Source organism: Scomber japonicus, chromosome 9, assembly GCF_027409825.1.
Source record: "Scomber japonicus isolate fScoJap1 chromosome 9, fScoJap1.pri, whole genome shotgun sequence".
NCBI lineage: Eukaryota > Metazoa > Chordata > Actinopteri > Scombriformes > Scombridae > Scomber > Scomber japonicus.
This window is the reverse complement of record NC_070586.1, coordinates 32581893-32602350: the sequence shown is the minus strand read 5'-3', so window position 1 is coordinate 32602350 and position 20458 is coordinate 32581893. Positions and strand designations below refer to the sequence as shown.

The 20458-nt window shown below is 40.8% G+C and overlaps 4 protein-coding genes across 4 annotated transcripts; 1 reads left to right on the top strand and 3 right to left on the bottom strand.

The window, feature by feature from the left end:
* Nucleotides 1-78: 78 nt before the first annotated feature.
* Nucleotides 79-4257, top strand: upb1 (ureidopropionase, beta). The gene is made up of 10 exons (XM_053324921.1): nucleotides 79-256; nucleotides 1285-1456; nucleotides 1553-1640; nucleotides 1715-1809; nucleotides 1885-2043; nucleotides 2124-2293; nucleotides 2699-2780; nucleotides 3162-3204; nucleotides 3675-3829; nucleotides 3963-4257. Exons 1-10 carry the CDS (start codon nucleotides 153-155, stop codon nucleotides 4044-4046), a joined length of 1152 nt encoding a protein of 383 aa, XP_053180896.1. The 5' UTR covers nucleotides 79-152; the 3' UTR covers nucleotides 4047-4257.
* A 46-nt stretch (nucleotides 4258-4303) lies between these two features.
* On the bottom strand, nucleotides 4304-8452 carry gucd1 (guanylyl cyclase domain containing 1). Its single transcript, XM_053324922.1, has 6 exons — nucleotides 8127-8452; nucleotides 7895-7979; nucleotides 7074-7239; nucleotides 6860-6951; nucleotides 6520-6761; nucleotides 4304-5607 (listed from the first exon to the last, which is right to left on the bottom strand). The coding sequence occupies exons 1-6, from the start codon at nucleotides 8131-8133 to the stop codon at nucleotides 5516-5518; spliced, it is 684 nt and encodes a 227-aa protein (XP_053180897.1). The 5' UTR covers nucleotides 8134-8452; the 3' UTR covers nucleotides 4304-5515.
* A 302-nt stretch (nucleotides 8453-8754) lies between these two features.
* Nucleotides 8755-12518, bottom strand: LOC128364588 (P2X purinoceptor 4-like). Its single transcript, XM_053325152.1, has 11 exons — nucleotides 12376-12518; nucleotides 12093-12240; nucleotides 11867-11938; nucleotides 10273-10345; nucleotides 10077-10173; nucleotides 9913-9993; nucleotides 9642-9783; nucleotides 9383-9519; nucleotides 9211-9304; nucleotides 9046-9111; nucleotides 8755-8929 (listed from the first exon to the last, which is right to left on the bottom strand). Exons 1-11 carry the CDS (start codon nucleotides 12516-12518, stop codon nucleotides 8813-8815), a joined length of 1170 nt encoding a protein of 389 aa, XP_053181127.1. The 3' UTR covers nucleotides 8755-8812.
* Nucleotides 12519-13647: 1129 nt separating this feature from the next.
* Nucleotides 13648-19571, bottom strand: zbtb26 (zinc finger and BTB domain containing 26). The gene is made up of 2 exons (XM_053325389.1): nucleotides 19287-19571; nucleotides 13648-15787 (listed from the first exon to the last, which is right to left on the bottom strand). Exon 2 carries the CDS (start codon nucleotides 15757-15759, stop codon nucleotides 14437-14439), a length of 1323 nt encoding a protein of 440 aa, XP_053181364.1. The 5' UTR covers nucleotides 15760-15787; nucleotides 19287-19571; the 3' UTR covers nucleotides 13648-14436.
* Between the last annotated feature and the right edge of the window lie 887 nt (nucleotides 19572-20458).

Below are 20458 nucleotides of genomic sequence, written 5' to 3'. Positions count from 1 at the left end.
GGGGGGGGTTCTCCCTTCCAAACATCTTGCGTCACTGTAACGTTAAAACAAGCAAGATTGTGTAACGTGCGTGACAGATTAACGCACACCGACAGAAAGTGAGCTCTTCTGCTGCCGTGAAGCTGAAAACCTGAAGAAAAAACCCCGCAAAGATGTCCGCATGTGAGTTTGAATCGTTGGAGAAGAGTCTGGAGAGTCACCTGCCTGAAGCAGAGCTGGCAGAGGTTAAACGCATCTTATACGGAAAGGAAACAAAGTGAGTGTGTGTTTGGTCATATAACTTCTTTAAAAGTGTCATTTGTCCACTGCATTTTGTCCTGGTCAATTATTATTCTGCTGAGTGGACTTTGTCCGAGCTGCCGTGAACCTCACACAACCTTTAAACAGTTTAACCACCAAAAAGATAACTCCATTAAAATTCGGCTGTAAAAAATGGAAATTTTTACAATGTGTGTCAGAGTTGACCTTAGAGTAGTATACAGCATGCAATAAAGGATTTACAGCTGATAATGTTGTATGTATAGGATATGGGATGACATGTATAGAAGTACTATGATTTCATTTGCACATTTCCAGTTAGATACAAGTGAGAATAATGCAGTAAAGAAGAAGAAGAAGGAAAAACTCATTTAGAACCTTGTGTTTTATTCAGATACATCTCTGTCACTGAGTGTATGAGGTACTGGATCTCTGTACTGCTCAATATTGACTCAAAGACAAGGCCTCAGCTGTACTAGACCTTCAGCAGCACTACACAAGCACAATATAAACTAAAATGTGAACTTTGTACCTGCTCTGTTTCTTCACCTGGTGTGTTGTAGAGGGCCTAAAGTTTTACATTTTAGCTACAGGTTACATATTCCTAAATAACTGCCTGTACTTATGAAGTATCATTCAATTATGAGCAGCGTGTCAGACGATTCAGAATAGGAGATATCAGCCATTTCTGACTGTAATTGTGTTTTCCACCCGGTGAAAAGAAGTACAGAAGTGTCAGCAGCCTCCATTGTTGGCAGTTACAATAAATTAAACACTACAATTGATTCAGCTCATTTAAAAGGAGCGGGAACATTATTTAACTACTCCAAATAAAGTAGATATTCAAGTGAACACGCTAACTCAGAATAAAGGGAGGTTTTCCTGTTTTGCTGACTCTGTGTTCATAATTCAGATAATGTACAGTGAGTCAGACAAACAGGGGGGTCAGTAGGTACCCACAACTCACAACATTGGTGCTCAGTTATTAGAGGGAATCAATGCTTATGAACCTCTTCTGTGTTACAGGAATTTGGAGCTCCCAACATGTGCTGTGGAGGCTGCGTCTGAGCGTGACTTTGAGCTGAGGGGTTACGGGTTTGAAGCTACCCAGGAACAACTGAGGCCACCCAGAAGGATCCGGGTGGGACTCGTCCAGCATCGCATTGTTCTGCCCACTGATGCCCCCATCCTTGACCAGGTCAGGACTCATATTACTTGTTTTTATGTGTTGAAAAAAACAACACATAAAAACCTGTAAGGTGAAAGCTAACACCCTGCTTATTCCCCCCCACAGATCAATGCCATGCATAGCCGGATTGGTGAAATTGTGGAGGTGGCAGCCATGTGTGGTGTAAACATCGTCTGCTTTCAGGAGACCTGGAGTGAGTGCTATCATGAGTTCAGAGTTCAACTGTAAAATGATGTATGAGACTGACCTGCCCTCTGCTTTACACAGCCATGCCCTTTGCTTTCTGCACCCGGGAGAAAGAACCATGGACAGAGTTTGCAGAGTCTGCTGAAGAAGGAAACACCACACGTTTCTGCCAAGAGGTGACTCCATAGAAGTCTGACAAAGTGCAATGACTGCTGCACACAAGCCTAATCCTACTATCTTTCTGTCTTTAGCTGGCCAAAAAGTACAACATGGTCATTGTTTCCCCAATTCTGGAGCGGGATGAGATGCACAGCACTCTGTGGAACACGGCAGTGGTGATCTCCAACTCTGGAAATGTGCTGGGAAAGAGCAGGAAGAACCATATTCCCAGGATTGGAGACTTTAATGAGGTCAGTACATGATCACCTGTACATGAATAATACCCCCTAAGCAGAATTAGACAAACTAATATGTTTTTCTTTATACTCAGTCTACATATTATATGGAGGGTGACACTGGTCACACAGTGTTCCAGACGCAGTTTGGGAAAATAGCTGTGAATATCTGCTATGGGCGACATCACCCTCTCAACTGGTTCATGTACAGTATGAATGGAGCTGAGATCATCTTCAACCCCTCGGCTACTGTTGGAGCTCTGAGGTAGGAGACTAAATGTAGTGATTATTATTTCTGGCATGGTCATATTCACCTGCTAGAAGCACAAATGAGCTGATGGGCTCTCTTAACCCTGTGATTCTCCTATTCTCTGTGCCTGTGTACAGTATTCCTGTGCTGGAATATTACCACATCTTTTCTCTGTTTTAATTGGATTAAAGAGCTTCTTTCAAGAATATAGCACTATATCCAGGACTGACTTTGTGCATATTACCAAAATTCCATAAATTCCCAGAAACCAATCGCTACACAGTGATTCTGGTACTTCTTGGGATCCTGGTAGTCCATGGTCCATGTCCACTTAGCTCCAGTCTTGATTTATATGATGCATTACTAATAGTATCAGTTGTTATTTATACATCAATACTAATGTTATGTCTTTTTCCACAGTGAGCCCATGTGGCCAATAGAGGCCAGGAATGCAGCAATAGCTAACCACTGTTTTACTTGTGCAATCAACCGTGTCGGGACGGTAAGTCAATTTAAAGACACACACATACTGTATGTTTTTGATACATGACATTTATATGTAGGGCAGCAGCTAGGACTTTAAGAATGCTAAAGGTCCCCATTCCTACATGTGACTTTTTGTTTGGAGAGGTCTGGCTTAGTTAGAAAAATCACCATCCATTTCATAAAAAGTGATGAGTGTTTTTCTATGTAAATACAACATCAATTGAGATTTTAAAAAAAAGAAGCTAAGCAAAGAAAGCAGGCCCCTTAAAACAATGTTGATGGTTAAATATATCACACACACTATTAAAAAATGTTTCAGTGACCACTTCACATTCCCAACTTATCTTTCCTGACCTGATCTTTTCTGACTTTATGTGCATTTTTATCTTTCACACAGGAACATTTCAAAAGTGAATTCACTTCTGGTGATGGAAAAAAAGGTAAAAGATTTACTTCCTACAACTGACAGAGTTAGAATTGTTTTCATGTAACATATTTGACTTGTAAAGTGAATGTTAGTTTAATCTCAATTTACATTAGTACGTTTATTTTTAAGGACCTCAATGTTGCACAGCGCTAACACACATAATCCTGCTGTCCCATGAAATGTTTTTTTATGCAGTCTGACTGTAAAATGAAGCTGCTTGGTTCTTTAACTCTGCAGCTGTTTGTTAGTTTTATGAATTGGACACAAGCACACAGGAAATGATGAGACTTGATAACCATGGAATGCAAAATGCAGTTAACCGAAGACCCAAGTGTGTATTACAACAGAGAAAACCTGACTCAGAAACCATGAATCTATTTCATTTCTGTCAGAAATAAATATAACTTGTCTTATTTTTTTCATTTACTTTCCTAGTCGGTCAGGTTTGGTCTCAGTTACACACAGCTCTCTTTGTTTCTGCAGCTCACCACGACTTTGGACACTTCTATGGATCCAGTTACGTGGCGGGTCCTGACGGCAGCCGCACCCCGGGGCTCTCCAGGACCCGCGACGGACTCCTGGTGGTGGAAATGGACCTCAACCTGAACCGACAAATCAGTGACAAATGGAGTTTTAAGGTAAATGAACACATTTTGACCAACGTCTATCAGGAGAGAGTTGTGCTTGTTTGTTCCTGCAGTACTTGAATGCTTGTGTGTATATAATCTGTTCTCCTGTCATACTGTGTGTACTTGTGTTGTGTGCCTGCAGATGACTGGGCGATACCCTGAGTATGCAGAGGAGCTTACAAAGGCTGCCAGGCATGACTTCAAACCTCAAATAGTGAAGGAGTAGATGATATTCCACATGAATCCAGTAGATTTACTGCAGTATCTCCACATATGTTACACACTAACTTCAGTTCTTTTAATTTCAATGACATTTTGTGCTCAGTATATTCTGTCCTAATGATACAGTTGTCTGTGATTGGTTCAGATTTGTCATCTTACAATTAAAAAAAAAAGATCTGGTTTATTTCTCTCTGCTAAAACATGACAAGTGTGTGTAAGTGCCTCATTAAATCCGAACCAGAAAAATGAGAATAATGAGTCTCATGTTGAAATATTTTTTAATTACAACATATAATAAATGCAGCTCTATGTTTAAGAAAAAATAAAGTTTAAAATATGCTATTTGTTCACACCAAAAAAGCCCAGCCAGGAAGAAATCACTTTCACTTTCCACTCACGTATTCAGAACAAAACAAAAAAAATTCATGGTAAAATTTTTTAATTTAAATAACACAGAATTATGTCTGTATGAAAAGCATAGTGCAAAAAACTTAATACCAAAGTGGAAAAAAAAAAACTTGAGTGATGAGGAGGAAACTGAACTAATCTTTGCTGCTTTCAAACAGAGAACACGGCTAAGTTAGAGCTACACCTTTGTTCTGTCACATGATCAAAACAGTCAAACATCTAGCATCACCAGAACACAATGGGGTTTTTTTTTATGTTTCTCAGCGTCCAATCCAGTGTCCATGTTCTTCTGCAGGCAGATTCAGTCCCATAGATAAGACTATGGAGTATTGCATTGAACTAGTTTTGTCATTTTAAGCGCATGTCACACTTTAGGGTGTTAATTACCTGAGACGTTCAAAAGCACGACTACTTCCTTAGTTCCCTGTTCCAATAATCACGTGAATAAAAAAAGTGAGAGGCGAGTTAGGAGGATTTCTTTAAAAAAGGCAAGTAGAGGTGAAGCTGTTGGCTACGAATGAGCCCCTTCTGACGTCAACACCTGACACACAACAAATAAAGGGGGGGGGGGATCTACAAAATGTTGTTAGCCCTGAATTATGTGCACCTTAGTTCCTGGTAAGTCCTGGTAAGTCTTATTCTAAGTCATAATTCCCACAATTCATCCATTTTTAGTCTGAAATACTCATAGTTCATAGTTTGAGATTTCAGTCGGTATGTATTCATTAAAATTCAACAAAAAACATGATGAAGTGATCTATTAATCTAAAAGAAAAACATACAAAAATAAACAATTCAACATCAATTTATCAAACCTTCCAACTGTTAATCCTTCACATGTCAAGTAGTGTGGGCTGTATAATGGAGAACGAGGGTGGTGAATATGCAGCTAAGTGTTTGTTTGTCATGTGAGCAGTTGGACTCATTAGCACCGGAGAGGGTGGCCCGGGGTGGGGTGAGGGGCCTATGACGACAGGAGCCACTAGTCCAGGACCTGCGTTAATCATCTCACTATTATAATGATGAGCCGGGAGGAGCGACATCCGAATTTGTCTCCGCTGTACATCAGCTCTCCTTAAAGACGAACAGGATGTCCTCGTCCGTCCCGTAACTCCGCCGAGCCTCCTCGAAGTTACCGACGCTGGTGCAGCACACCCCTGAATCACACAGGCACACAGAAGACGCTCCTATTAAACCAACAGTCTGGGGATTATAGTTGTTGAAGTATCATCAAATACTTTTTCTCTATTTTTGTGCCATGAATTAGATTTTTTTTTTTTTTTGATTGGCTTGGATTTGGATTTGTTTGACCAGCAGCCGGTTAATTTGGCTGAGCATGAAAACAAGAAGCAGTGTGAAACATCTAGTTGAGCTCTGTCCAAAAGTGTCCAAAAGAAACATCATGATGTGGTTTTACACTGTTTGTATGTTAAACTCTTATCTACACACAGATAACACAGTACACAGTAACTTCCTGGAGTTTTTACTGTTTGCCTGACAAACCTCATGGCTCCTGTCCAACAAACAGTTTGTTTTATTTAAACATGGATTTAATGAGGCATGATGTGTTAATTAGTGATTCACAAAGGTGCTACTACATGGAAATTGTTTGTTGGACAGAGCCAAACTAGTTGTTTACCTGTTTCCACTCATTATGTTAAGCTGAGTTAAAGAGCTACGCAGCTATAGCTTCAGAATGAAATGACAGATGGAGGAGTTGAATCAATAAGTAAATAAAACATTTGCTAACAATTAGTTCCTCAATTGATTCATCTCAATATTCTTTGAGATGAATCAATTAATCACAGTCTATAAAATGTTAGAAAAGTGTCCTTTTTTGTTTGAAATGCAGAAATTTCTTGAACTGAAACCGGAAACATTCTTGTTGAATAAAAGATGATTAATTAATTGTTAATTAGTTATCTATTTATATGTTGAAAATGATGTTCTTTTCTATTGCCTATACCAAAACTATTTATTTTGACTCTTCGATATTGTGACTGTTTTCCTGTTCAAATAAAAATAAGAAATATTTATGCTTGTGTCTCAGACATATGTAGATTACTCACGGTCAGAATACGCTGGGTTATTGTAGAAAATGCAGCCTGTGGTCCTGTTGAAGCCACACACGACCACAAAATGACCCTGGTACTCAGGTTTCCTGCAGAAACACTTCTGACCCACAGGCAGGAAGCAGCAGTATTTGACAGGAGAGGCGCAGAGTTCACACGTCAAGACGACAGCATTGACTAACACTATGGCAACGTGACCCTGCTCCAGGTGAGACTGGATTTCCTGAACTGTCACAGAGCTATAGGCAGACAAATGCAAATGCATGTCAGTATTTGGTGCATATTGTCCAGAGCAAAAACTCTTCCAAAAGAATAATAAAGAACGAAAAAGACTCACCATTTCTTCACCACAACACTTTTGGTTTCTGCTTTAAGGAAGAGCTCATTCACTCTGTCTTCTTCAGTATCAAAATGCTTCTTATAAAAGGACTGCAAACCACAGCAGAAACAACACAAACACACATTCAAAATGATTGTGATCTTGTTCAGAATGACTGTGTAAAAAACACGAGGACTGGGCTGATAAATATATGCTTGACTCAGCAAACTACCTGGTTTTTAAAGCCCTTGTCAACACCCAGAGTCTGTGTGCAAAAGCAGTGTTTGATTCCTAGATGGCACATGAGGTAGGCCAGGTCAATAGTCCACACGCTCTCCGTCAGCTTCAGCTCCCAGCATGCTCTCTGAAACTCCTCATCACTGACTGGGTGGAGGTACCTGCAAGGTTAGACACAGTTAGAGACACTCTAGACTCAACACCAACATTACCCTTTAAAAATGACATCACTACTTTTTGTCCTTAGCTTTCAAAAACAAAATTATTCACTCTTTAAAAGGTGGTATTTTATTCATGTACCTCTCAAAGTTATTAAACAGTCAGGTGCTCAAATGAACATTAAAACGGGTTTTTCTTGCTGTAATCATTCCTCCAGATCATACTCACTGTTAAATGTGCTTTCAGTGTAAGTGATGGGGGTACAAATCCACAGTGTGTCTACACAGTCCTTTAAAAGTAGATGTGAAGCTTATATTCAGCTTCAGCAGTTTGAGTTAGTCATATATCAAGTGGATATCTGTCACATTTACAGTCTTTTTAGCATCATATTCCCTCTTTGTGTTTCCCTGTTGAGCTGTGGTGGAAGTATAACAAAAAGGACTTTGGCACTAAACACACTGTAACGTTGAAACATCTACTTGATGTTACATATTAGCTTCAGATCAACTTTTAAATACATTTTTGCACAGGAGGAGGACTGTGGATTTACATTGTAAGCGCGTGTGTGTATGAAGGGATCTTCTAATGGTCATTATGAACAGAACTGTATGACTTAATTTGACATGTATACAATGCAAAACTTTGTTGTGTACTTACTTCAGCACCATCCTGGAGCAGGCTAACCCACAGTCCCAGTGGTACAGCTGCCGAATGACAGGTACATTCAGCAGGACAGCATCCTCTGAGAAAAGCCAAGCTGTTATTACATTTTAAACACTCTTTAAACTGTATTAAAACAACCTACACGTGGCAATGAGACGAGTAGCACACCACACAACACAACTTAGCTGAGCTCAGTGTGTGTTGTTGACATGACTCTGTCACTCACCTGTCATTATGTTGACTTCTTTTTTTAGCAGACAGCGGCCCACTAGCTCGGTAACTCAGTACGAGCTGCTCAGTCCTGTTTACAGCATTGAAAGCGGGGTTTGCTTTTCCTCATCGGTGCTAACTACAAGCAACGAGCTGCCCAACTGCAACTTTAGCTGTCAGGCTAACAGCTTTAACAAGGCTGTCTGTCTGCAGGTTCACACGTCGACGCACAACACGGCTGCTACACATACAGCGGTTACTTAACTGAACAAATACTGATTAAAAGTTGGAAAAAACTCTATTTTAGCACGATTCTGTGTGTATCTGTGCAGCTGTTCTGCCTCCTTTCTCTGTTGTTTGTTAGCACACTGAAAAGCCACTGGTGTTTGGTATGTAGTCATTAAAGTGATGCTGCCCCCTAACGGTGAGGAGGAGTCATCATCCACTGACACTGCACAGAAAGTCTCATATCCTTGTATGTGTAATGTATACATTTAAGTTTTATTGAAGAATTCATATGATGTTGTAAATTTCTGTTTTCATTATTTTTTCCATAGGTGGTGCCCTGTGACACAGTCTGTGTTGTAAAAATATGAAGAAACACATTGAATACGAAGTAATGATTGAGCCAATGTAGGCAACATTTATTTTAATATTAATAACAGCCAGTGGTGATTAATGCAAAATGTAATAATTAAAGGATCAACCACTCACTGGTTCATTTTCAGCATCCTCACTCAGATATGTGCTTTTGTGTTTACTGTAAATATCCCTCTTCCTCATGCACGTCAGCATGAACCAGTCAGCAACCACAGGCACCTGAAGGGGGGAAAAATAGGTGAAATGCAATTTGGTGGGTAATGGGTTTTTTCCAGGAACATGTCAACATCATCTTTTACCCAGGAAACCTGTGCATGACTGAACAAGCTGCATACCAAACTGAGGAATGACAACGCTGCTCCCAAGTTCACTATGGTTGGTAAAATTCCAAATCTTCCTGCCTGCAAGAAGAAAACCAAAAGCCCATCTAGTATCACCTTAAAGTGATCACACACATTTTTATAAAGTCATTGCAATCACAACATTGATTAAGGCCTCACAGTTCCATGAACAATGACGTCAAACCGGATCCCGAATGCTTTGATCAAGGTTCTAGTCTCCTCTCCATCTGGGGTCTTGTAGTATTTGGCGAACCTGCAAGCAATGTTTGTTTAACCAGTTTTGCCATCTTCATTCAATTTATTAATAAGGCTGAGTCAAATATAGCTTCACCTGAAGTTAAATCCAGGAGCCACATTATTGCCAGGATTTTTGTTGTCCAGCCTGCGGAAGGTGTACTTGGGGTGACATGGCCCTGACCACAAGTCCAGGTCACAGCTCCAGTCAATAACAATACCGAGGACGCCACCCTTTGGAAACATGAAAACCCCCTGAAAACTAAACTCTTTATTCACATTTTTGTTTTATAAAGGTTGCATTTTGACCACTTGTGTGAGATCTGACTACTGTAAGTGTTAAATTCTCGGTGTACCTTCACAGCCATGTCCTGGAAGTCCTCTCCAGCCTCTGTAGCAATGTTTTTGAGGCGGAATATGGGACAGTACGGGTCTGTTTTACGGTTGAACTCACACCTCTTCAGATATGAGGAGTTAATATGTGGCAATATGTTTCTTCTGGAGGAGGAAGGAGGAAGGAGGATACACACTTGATATAATGGCACACGGTAAAACAGAATGTTTGCATATACTGCACTGATAAGATTAAGTCTTTCTCATCTTTGTTTTACATTCAGAAACACTGACCTGTGAACATTGAACTTGGGGTAGGTCACACTGTTTTTGATTAACACCGTGAAGTTTTCTGCTGCAGTAAGCAATGCAGGTCTGTGGGAGAAGCAGCATAACAAAGCCTTATCTACTGTATGAACACACATACAGTATAATAGTGGCATTGCACATTTTCTTACTCAGGCAGCTTGGTGTCTATTTCAAGAGGACACCATGATATCACATCACAGGTCCGGACAGTTGTGGAGTAGTTTTCACACAGTCCCGTCTGTATACCTGGGTGGAAAACATGTATTGTGGTATGGTATTTCATGATTTATAGCTGATCTATCAACACAAATTAGTGGGATGCCAGCCTGTGAGGGAGGGCCCTACCGTTTCTTCGGGGGTCAGTGTATCCCACAGTGCAGTCACAATCATCCTTGCAAATAGTTGATGGATTTGGATGCTGGAGGAGAAGTCACCAGTGTTAAACGTGTCAGTATCTCCATCTGAATAATGTGCATGGTTCCAATTATGGACATGAGCTTTAGTTCTGTGACTTTTCCTTAACTTTACATGACTAAAGAGTATCTATGACATGGCAGTTTGATGATTTCATGAGGTACTTCATCATTCCCAACAATGAAAACAATGAAATTTCACAGCCTGCATGTGAGAATCCTGAATGACCACTTTTTCCTAATTTCTTATTTATCCCTACATGGAGTCAGAATTCACTTTAGTGTGCCAGTGCTGCTACACAACTTTAGCAGGTTGTAATGTTATGTAAAATAACTAATTCTACAGAGTGCAAAGTCACTAGCGCTCAAAATAAAGTTAAAAATTAAAATAATCAAATTGTCAATCAACAAAATGAATGGGCCTTTTTCACAGTAGATATTTTCACTTGTCTTATCGAAAAGCATGGGTGTAATTAACACGTTAACGATGGCTCTGTTGCATGGAAGTCTATCAGCATACAAGATAACACTGCTGGAACAGGTGAAGCTAAATAGACCATAGCCCTTATTAGTGTAATGCTTACATACTGTTATCAGGCATACTGATGATGGTGCTAGATCAGTCAGATCAGTCATTCATTTTACATTTCCGTTTCATTTATTTCAGTGGTGTACTGACTGACAGGCTCTCATTTGTTCCAAAAAAGACTTGCAGTGAAGACTGAAGCCTCTAATGGTTATACAATAAACCCCACAGTTCCAAACTTCCAATGTTCTTGTCATTTTCACTTTCAATAAAATACATTTCAATCATTATTGCTATGTTATATTTTCATGTCTTAAGTAACATAGGACATAATATTGTGTGATAGTAGCTGTTTTTTCTCCAAACATGAGTGGTGTAAAACCTAAAAAATACACTCTCTCTGCTCTCTTAAACATTGATCAAGGTTTAATTACACACTTATTGATCAGTTAGATCGACTATTAATGCTTTATAAACAGATATGTGGTCCAAATTTGGCATGGACACTTTTTATGAGGGGATACTGGGTCAAAATTGACCCAGAACATACTGCAAGGGTATAGAATATGGACATTACATGAGGGTTAAAGTTACTAGTGCTGAAATTATTAGTTGATTCACTGAAAAAACTGGTTCAGTCAGGTTCAAGTGCACTTTATCTGATTTACACAAACTTAATTTGAATATATTAGGTTTTGACAGTTAGTTGGACAAAGGAAACAATTTGAAGAAGTCACCACTGACGGACATTCTTTTCTACATTTTCTGATGATTGATCAATTCCTAAGAACAATAAATGACAGCTTAACTGATAATTAAAATAATCATTGGTTGCAGCCCTAAAAGTTATATTATAAATTAGTGCTAAACTCTGACATAAATTACCAATACTCCAAATACATGTTTTCAAGTAACACACCAAGTTCATCCTACAGTTGTGTCCAGATGGTTTAAATAATACAATAATAGGATTTCACATCATGTAGTATCAGTGACTCACCTCGGGACAGTGTGACTGAATTTGATTGGGTGTGATGACCATATTCGTCAACACAAAGAAAGAATGATCACTCTGTTAGACAGAAGAGATGCACAAATGTCACAATGCAATTGTGTTGACCACAATTGCCAGTAAAGCTCACAGGTAAGTCAAGTCAAAAGTAAGAGAGGGATTGTGACATATGAATGTATCTGTTATAAAAAATAAACCATATATGTTTCATTACCTGGGGTGGCATAACAAAATCAGCCACGTCCCAAAAACGTGGTTCCATATCAGATATGTTGGTGAAGGCAAGACCTTTGACTTTGGTGGTGAGAGTACTGATGACAGAGTCTGTGTCCTGGTAGCCCTTACTCATCACACACACATACCTGCATGTGTACAGCAGTATGACATGTTCAAAAACACAATTCAACAACAGCAAGTAGCCATAAAGTCCATTACATTATATCATGGTAAACCCTGATAACACAAAGTCCCCCCCATCAAAGTTTTTTGTTACTTACCCTACAACGTACAGCACCACCAGAAACTGGGTGAATCTGAAGACAAATCCTAACCCTATGCTGGGTATCACCAGGGTTTTTGGCGTTTCATAATCAAACACATAGTGCAGACAGCTCTGACAGCAGCCTTTACTCCCGCTCATTGCTGCACCACACTCAACATTGGATGGACTGTGTAACAGCTATGAGTGAACCTATCTATTCTTATTCAAATCAATGTATTAAAACCCTCTCATTACACTGGCCCGCCTATGACCATCAGCCTGCTTATCTCAGGCCTGTGTGTGTGTGTGTGTGTGTGTTCCCTTGTATAGTAAACCTGAAGTACATAGTGTGTAAAATGTAGCAGCGATGTTACAGTTCTTGTCTCAAGAGTTGTAACACCGCCAACTCTAGCTGTTGAAGCATGGCTGGATCTACCATACAGGCAATCTGCAATCAAAGTGCTCAGAGGACCTTGAGCAGAAAGAGGCTCTCAATGAGGGAGGGGTGGGGTGCACTTTTTTTGTCTGGCTCCAGGGAAATATGACACAAGACTTGACTCATTCTTTTCTTGAGTAATCATTGCTTTCAAAAACCTAGTATGTTCAAATGAAATATGGAGTTACAAGGTTTCCACCCGACAGAAGCATTAGTTGCATTAGTTGGAGAGTCAGTCATGAGACTTAATTTTCTTAAAAAACTATGATTGACTGTTTTATTTATCAATTTGATAGTTAGGAAAGTGATGTTTGCCTAGCGGGCCACAATGCACTGTGGTTACTTTGTATCAACAAGTGTGTGAGGAAAATGAGCGCAGAGGAGGAGATGGTTAGTGGCCGATGACTGGTTCAATATGTCTTTGTGAAAATCCCCCATGACAGTGAATCACATACCCCACAACTTAAATACACAACACTTAGAGAAGTTAATGAAGTTTGTGAGAAGTACATGACAGGAAGATAAAAGACTAAATTTCTATGTAGTCCACTTTAATAATCTATTCACCGGTCTGAAGATAGTGGAGCAAACAGAATAAAAGCTTTTGTTGAAACAACTCACCACACATCTACATGTCACAGTCAGATAACTTCAAGAGTTTAGCTCCAATGCAAACTCTAACTGACGTGATAAGAAGTTTATAACACGGAGCCTGCACACTGCTCCCCTCTCTCATGTACATGAATAAATACACAATGAATAAGAGCTATGACTGATTTGAAAACTCCTAACTCTGTTTATACGATTCTTCCAAAGAAATATGTAACAATAGCAACACCCAAGGTCCTTTAAGAGTCGCTTTTTAATTTCATAACACACAATGATTTTCATGAACACGACAGATAAAATGTCACTTTGGTCCAAAAGTACCTCCATTACAGAGACAGTCTGTTAAAAAAAAGGAGAAAAAAAAGAACCATTTCAGTTCAAATAGACACTTTGGCATCCCATTCGTCACTAAGAGACAGTTGTGTAGCTTGTCTTCAATAAAATATTCATCTACCCACCTGCCTTCAAGTTTCTTCTAGTGATAAAGTCTGTGTTTTATAAATAACACAAGAAAGAAAGGGGCTACACTGAACTGTATATACAATATACAAATGGATATTTCTATTTTTTTTTCATTGAACAGAGTAGACACAAGACATGTGAATTCATCAATAAAACTAATGATATACAGTCATTATGTTCTGTGTTTCAGTGCTGAATTTTCAAGTATGATATGAAGGCATCTACAATATATTGTAGAAAATTAAAAGTCCACAGTAATGAAGCTACAGTGAAATGTCAAACAGGAAAACTCCTTTTATATCCGTGTTCTCCAGTTTAAGCCACCAGGCTGACAGAAGTAAAATCAGCCATCACGTTCAATAAAGCTGAACTGATCTTGTCACAATCGCCGACTTCTCATATAAGGATAAACCAGATCTATGCTTGAGTTTTGTATAAACTACGTCAATTTCTGGAACTGTAAAGTTTAGCCAGACTCATCTGGACAAAGTCTCGCTTGGATGGAAAGTCTGCGTCATACCTAGTTGAGCGGCTGATAGATTTGAATAGATAAAAACAGGCCTATAAGTTTCATATTCGGCCAAAATCAAAGTCAAGACCCCCGTCGTGCAAGTTGCCTTCGTTTGCGTTATCAAAGCTGTTCTTCCCGTGGATCTGTTTGAGGTGCTTGCGGAGAACTGGCTTGTGAGCGAACACCATGTCACAGTAGTTACAGCGGTGGGGCTTGTCCCCGCTGTGCAGGTTTAGATGATCCAGTAAAGAACACTTTTGGGTAAAGGTCTTCCCACAGATTTTACACTGGAAGGGTTTGATGCCGGCGTGGACTCGCATGTGTCGGTGCAGGTTGCCCTTCTGCGTGAAGGTCTTGCCGCACAGGAGGCACATGAACAACTTGTGCATCTTGAGGTGGTTGGCGTAGTTCTCCAGCTGGCGGAAGACCCGGGCGCACTTTGGACACTGGTGGTACCACTGCAGAGGCTTGTCGTAGTTCCTCTGGAACCCGATGTGTTTCTCTGCTGGAGAGGACGGAGGAGGAGGGCTGAGCGGGTATCCGGCCATGCCAGGGGGCACCGCCATCTCACTGCTGCGACTGTCCACGGTGGAGTTGATGAGCGAGTGTTGGGGCTCGGGGGAGTGCAGGGCAGCGGGGGGGCTGGTGGGGAAGTGACCAGTGATGGAATTTTCTGCTACGTCAGACACAGACTCCACCTTTACTATGGTGATGTCACTCTCAACCACGCCCTGCCTTGGACGTCTGTCCAACATCTGAAGAGGGGACTTCGGCTGTATAATGACATCATCATCGTCATCATCATCATCATCATCATCACTACTGTTGTGGTCCTCACCCTGCTCCTCCTCCTCTTCCTCCTCCTCCTCTTCCGCCTGATGGACAGTCCGAACTTGCGAGCGCTCTTGTTCTTTTGGAGCCTGAGAGGGCAGACCCTCCTCCCTGTTCTCTCGTCTCATCTCCACATCCACCTCCAGCTGCTGTGGAGCCTGTGGTTTGATGAACTTATTTAGGGCCTGGGTGCACTGCTCCACAATGTGGCCCATCTGGAGGAAGCTGGCCACCGTCAGGTAATGAACCAACTCCAGCTCAGGAAACTCCAGCTGGCCTGTGTAGCAGGACAGCAGCAGCTGCCGGCCCACCTCTGCCTCCTGGATCATAGAGATCTGGACCTCCCTGGAGTCCTGCTGAAGGATGAACTGGTCTCTCAGGAAAGACGAACCAGCAGCAAAAACCACCTTGTGACCCGGGACCTCCAGCTGGTTGATGCGCACAGTGACGTCACAGAAGCGTTTCTGGTGACGCAGGAGGTTCATCTTCCGCAGCATGGAGTCCCCAAATGTGGCAAAGCGGAACTGCAGGATCACCTGGTTCTGAGCCATAGTGAACTGGCCGGCAGCAGCAGTGCACCTGTTTGAGACATGAACAGAGACTATCATTTCATCTGATCAGTCACACACTGGAAACTGTGTGATCTGAATAGTTTGTCCATATTTTACTACAGATACTACATTTACAAACCATTTTAACCAGCTTATAAATAATAAAAAATGATATATGTTATATATATTTCTCATTATAAAATTTTAATCGCACAAATAGTGCGAACATACAGTGGGGCAAAAAAGTATTTAGTCAGCCACCAATTGTGCAAGTTCTCTCACTTAAAAAGATGAGAGAGGCCTGTAATTTTCATCATAGGTACACTTCAACTATGAGAGACACAATGGGGGGAAAGAATCCAGGAAATCACATTGTAGGATTTTTAATGAATGAATTGGTAAATTCCTCAGTAAAATAAGTATTTGGTCACCTACAAACAAGCAAGATTTCTGGCTCTCACAGACCTGTAACTTCTTCTTTAAGAGGCTCCTCTGTCCTCCACTCGTTACCTGTATTAATGGCACCTGTTTGAACTCGTTAACAGTATAAAAGACACCTGTTCACAACCTCAAACAGTCACACTCCAAACTCCACTATGGCCAAGACCAAAGAGCTTGTCAAAGGACACCAGAAACAAAATTGTAGACCTGCACCAGGCTGGGAAGCCTGAATCTGCAATAGGTAAGCAGCTTGGTGTGAAGAAATCAACTGTGGGAGCAATTATTAGAAACTGGAAGACATACAAGACCACTGATAATCTCCCTCGATCTGGGGTTCCACGCAAGATCTCAACCCGTGGGGTCATAATGATCACAAGAACGGTGAGAAAAAATCCCAGAACCACACGGGGGCACCTAGTGAATGACCTGCAGAGAGCTGGGACCAAAGTAACAAAGGCTACTATCAGTAACACACTACGCCGCCAGAGACTCAAATCCTGCAGTGCCAGACGTGTCCCCCTGCTTAAACCAGTACATGTCCAGGCCCGTCTGAAGTTTGCTAGAGAGCATTTGGATGATCCAGAAGAGGATTGGGAGAATGTCATATGGTCAGATGAAACCAAAATAGAACTTTTTGGTAAAAACTCAACTTGTTGTGTTTGGAGGAGAAAGAATGCTGAGTTGCATCCAAAGAACACCATACCTACTGTGAAGCATGGGGGTGGAAACATCATGCTCTGGGGCTGTTTTTCTGCAAAGGGACCAGGACGACTGATCCGTGTAAAGGAAAGAATGAATGGGGCCATGTATCGTGAGATTTTGAGTGAAAACCTCCTTCCATCAGCAAGGGCATTGAAGATGAAATGTGGCTTCAGCATGACCATGATCCCAAACACACCGCCCGGGCAACGAGGGAGTGGCTTCGTAAGAAGCATTTCAAGGTCCTGGAGTGGCCTAGCCAATCTCCAGATCTCAACCCCATAGAAAATCTTTGGAAGGAGTTGAAAGTCCGTGTTGCCGAGCGACAGCCCCAAAACATCACTGCTCTAGAGGAGATCTGCATGGAGGAATGGGCCAAAATACTAGCAACAGTGTGTGAAAACCTTGTGAAGACTTACAGAAAACGTTTGACCTCTGTCATTGCCAACAAAGGGTATACAACAAAGTATTGAACTTTTGTTATTGACAAATACTTATTTTCCACCATAATTTCCAAATAAATTATTTCACGGAACATTGAATTGAAATTGAATCACAGGCATGCTAATAGCATCATAGCGTCAAAAAGAAAAGGAAGACAGGTTGAGCTTTGTTTGTTTTTCAAAAAGAAAAAGACAGGTGAGAAATGAGCTTGGATTTGATTCATGTCCAGACTGCATGTTACACAGGTAGCTTTTCTTAGGTGACTGCTTTACATGAAGTAACGTTAAATATCTGTAAAGTCTCCACCTAAAAATATGTTTTTCTTCTTGTTCATTGAGTTAAATGTTTGCACATAACATTACATTCTGTAGAGTGAAGCTCAGAGTTTGACACTGTAGGCTGTTTACACATTAATCTGCTGAAAGTGGAAAGTTTCTCTGTAGTCATTGAAAACCAAAATTTAAAGGGTGGGCCATAGTGTGTAAAATTTGTGATATCACAAATTGTTTGGAAGCCAGATTTGTCCAGTATTCAGTGTACATAACTGATGTGAGCACATACACTGAAAATGGACTTTACAGTGAAGGCGCAGACGTCTTGTGTACACACTTGTGAAATGAAATTATTGATTGTGAAAATTAAAATTATTTTGAATGAGGTAGAAGGTGTAGATGTGATTTTAAGGTTTTTAACAATGGATTTATTTATTTAGGCTATGTGGAAAAATCATATCAGACATAGATTCAAATTAGAGTGGGCCTAGCCTATATAGGCCCACATCTTAAAACCTATCTAGAGGAAAACTTTAGTAAACAAATTTATACAATCCACTAGCAGCACTATTTACACTATAGCTCTGTGGGACACAAAGCTTTAAGTTCATACCATTACTTTTGTATAGAATGGACAAAATCAGAGAGTAGGGCCAGGGTTAGGGTTAGAGGTGAAGGAGGAGAGAGAGCAAGCAGTTACATAGTAGGATCAGTCAGAGAGGACACACAGTTTTAAGTTCAACTAAGCATGTGGGCACAAAATCCACTGGTATTGTTCAGACAAGTGTTGTAGAAAATAAGTTGGAAGTGCCTGTCATTACTTTTATAGAGAATGAACAAAGTCAGATAGCAGCAGCACGGCAACAAGGTGAAGGAGAGAGAGGAGGCACTTCAAGAGCAGCAAGGCCAGAAAGAGCTAGGCAAAGCGTTTTTATGAGCGACTTGGTGGTTAACAAGCTGCATCCCCCTTGTTAAAAAAAAACAAATCGCCCACTGGGTATACCTATGATGAAAATTACAGGCCTCATCTTTAAGTGGGAGAACTTGCACACTTGGTGACTGACTAAATACTTTTTTGCCCCACTGTATGACCAACACATGCGTCTATTATAATGATCAGCATGACCTCATCCTCATGAGAGCACAGACCTGAGCGTGCTCCTCGTTAGCACTTGTTCTGCTGGTAACAATAGAGCACCGAGCAGGCTACTGACACACTATAATAAATAATACACATTTTCGCTTCAAATTAAATAGCCTAAAAACCGCCTACATGCTCCAATGTTAATAGTGCTGTTAAGTTCCGTCGATAAACAACTCAATGCAAATGTGACACTTTAAAGCGAAGGTTTGTTTTTGTTGACTGTTTTCATCTTTTCTTAGCATCACCATGAACACAACAGTAACGTTAGTGGCTTTCATGAGAGGAAAACAGCTCGTCTATGTTTTATAATAGAAGAAGAAAACAACAGAAGAGACAGACGACAGCGTGTCTCCTACAAACTGACTCTCTGTGCTTCACGTTAGCGGTAAGCTACATGTCAACAATCAATCACAAATCGCCTCCATATTCCTCTTTGGCCTACTCCCGCTGAGCTGCGGCCCCTCCGGACACTGTGCTAACTAGCTGGCTACGTTAGCATGTGTTTGTCCTGGTTAGAGACGCTTTACCTGGTGTCCGCTGGTAAACAGCCGTGTGTGATGGCTTGTTGTCGGGTGGGACGCTGGCCTGTGTCTGTCTGATCAGAGGGAAGCTGCACCGGATGCGAAACCAATTTAAAGGAGCAGTACAAATGTACTGGGACCACCTCTCATCCACTCTTCAAATACTAACAGGCCCCTGAAGTCCTGAAAGCTGATACTTTAATATTATGTTACAAGTTATTATACAAGATAACTTTATAATTCAGGTGTGGGTCATTTTATGGAAACATTCATTTTCTTTCCCCAGCCAAATATTACACTTGTAAAAACACCTCAGGGTTACAGTAGGCTATATTTCTATTTTCTATTTAATTTGTATTTATTTTTTTATATTTTATTATCTAATAACATTTATTTTTTAATCAGTTAGCCTATATAGAATTCCAAGCACCACAGAAATGGTCATTCCCTGCAGTCTAGCTGATGAGTTAAATATTAATCAGTTATGTGTGTGTGTAATTACACAAAATCTCTGCTTATCTGTCATGCTCTCTCTCTCTACCTATCTATATCCATTAACACTCATGTTCTATTAATGCATTCAATAACCTAAACTTCTTCCCCGGAAGTTGTCTTTCTGGTTTCTGGTTTCTGGCTCTGCTTTCTCGTCCTACAGGTAATCTGGGCCTGTAGACGACCGGATGACGGATTCCAGTCCCGGACCATCTGGCTCCATTGTTGATTTTCATTGTGCCTCTCTCCTCTATCCTTCCTTTCTCTCCTCTCAACCCCAACCGGTCGAGGCAGATGTCCGCCCACTTCTGAGTCTGGTTCTGCCTGAGGTTTCTTCCTGTTAAAAGGGAGTTTTTTCTCGCCACTGTTGCTCATGTGGGAATGTTGGGTCTCTTTAAAGTTAAAACCTGAAGAGTTTGGTTTAGAACCTGCTCTATGTGTAAAGTGCCTTGAGATAACTTTGTTGTGATTTGGCGCTATACAAATAAAGATTGATTGATTGATTGATTGATGCTCCTCCAGTCAAGTGGGACATATGAGTGTTTGTCTCTGTACTCCGATTTCCACTTCTGTGGGTCCACCCCTATAAGTTAAGTCTCCCACCTCTGCCTCTGTTCATTTGTCACTGTACACCATGGGAGAGGGGTTCGAGTGTTTAATGTTAATTGACCGGAGGATTTTGTCAC

Excerpts from the sequence above, each read along its gene's own strand:
- LOC128364588 (XM_053325152.1), bottom strand. The coding sequence starts at position 12,518 with ATGAGCGGGAGTAAAGGCTGCTGTCAGAGCTGTCTGCACTATGTGTTT. Across the intron at positions 9,784-9,912 it reads CCCAAGTTCAATGTTCACAG|AAGAAACATATTGCCACATA; the intron begins GTCAGTGTTTCT and ends TTCCTCCTCCAG. Across the intron at positions 8,930-9,045 it reads CGTTGTCATTCCTCAGTTTG|GTGCCTGTGGTTGCTGACTG; the intron begins GTATGCAGCTTG and ends TCCCCCCTTCAG.
- gucd1 (XM_053324922.1), bottom strand. Across the intron at positions 7,240-7,894 it reads TGCTCCAGGATGGTGCTGAA|GTACCTCCACCCAGTCAGTG; the intron begins GTAAGTACACAA and ends CTAACCTTGCAG. Across the intron at positions 6,952-7,073 it reads ACAAGGGCTTTAAAAACCAG|TCCTTTTATAAGAAGCATTT; the intron begins GTAGTTTGCTGA and ends TGTGGTTTGCAG.
- upb1 (XM_053324921.1), top strand. The coding sequence starts at position 153 with ATGTCCGCATGTGAGTTTGAATCGTTGGAGAAGAGTCTGGAGAGTCAC. Across the intron at positions 2,044-2,123 it reads GGATTGGAGACTTTAATGAG|TCTACATATTATATGGAGGG; the intron begins GTCAGTACATGA and ends CTTTATACTCAG. Across the intron at positions 3,205-3,674 it reads TTCTGGTGATGGAAAAAAAG|CTCACCACGACTTTGGACAC; the intron begins GTAAAAGATTTA and ends TTGTTTCTGCAG.
- zbtb26 (XM_053325389.1), bottom strand. The coding sequence starts at position 15,759 with ATGGCTCAGAACCAGGTGATCCTGCAGTTCCGCTTTGCCACATTTGGG.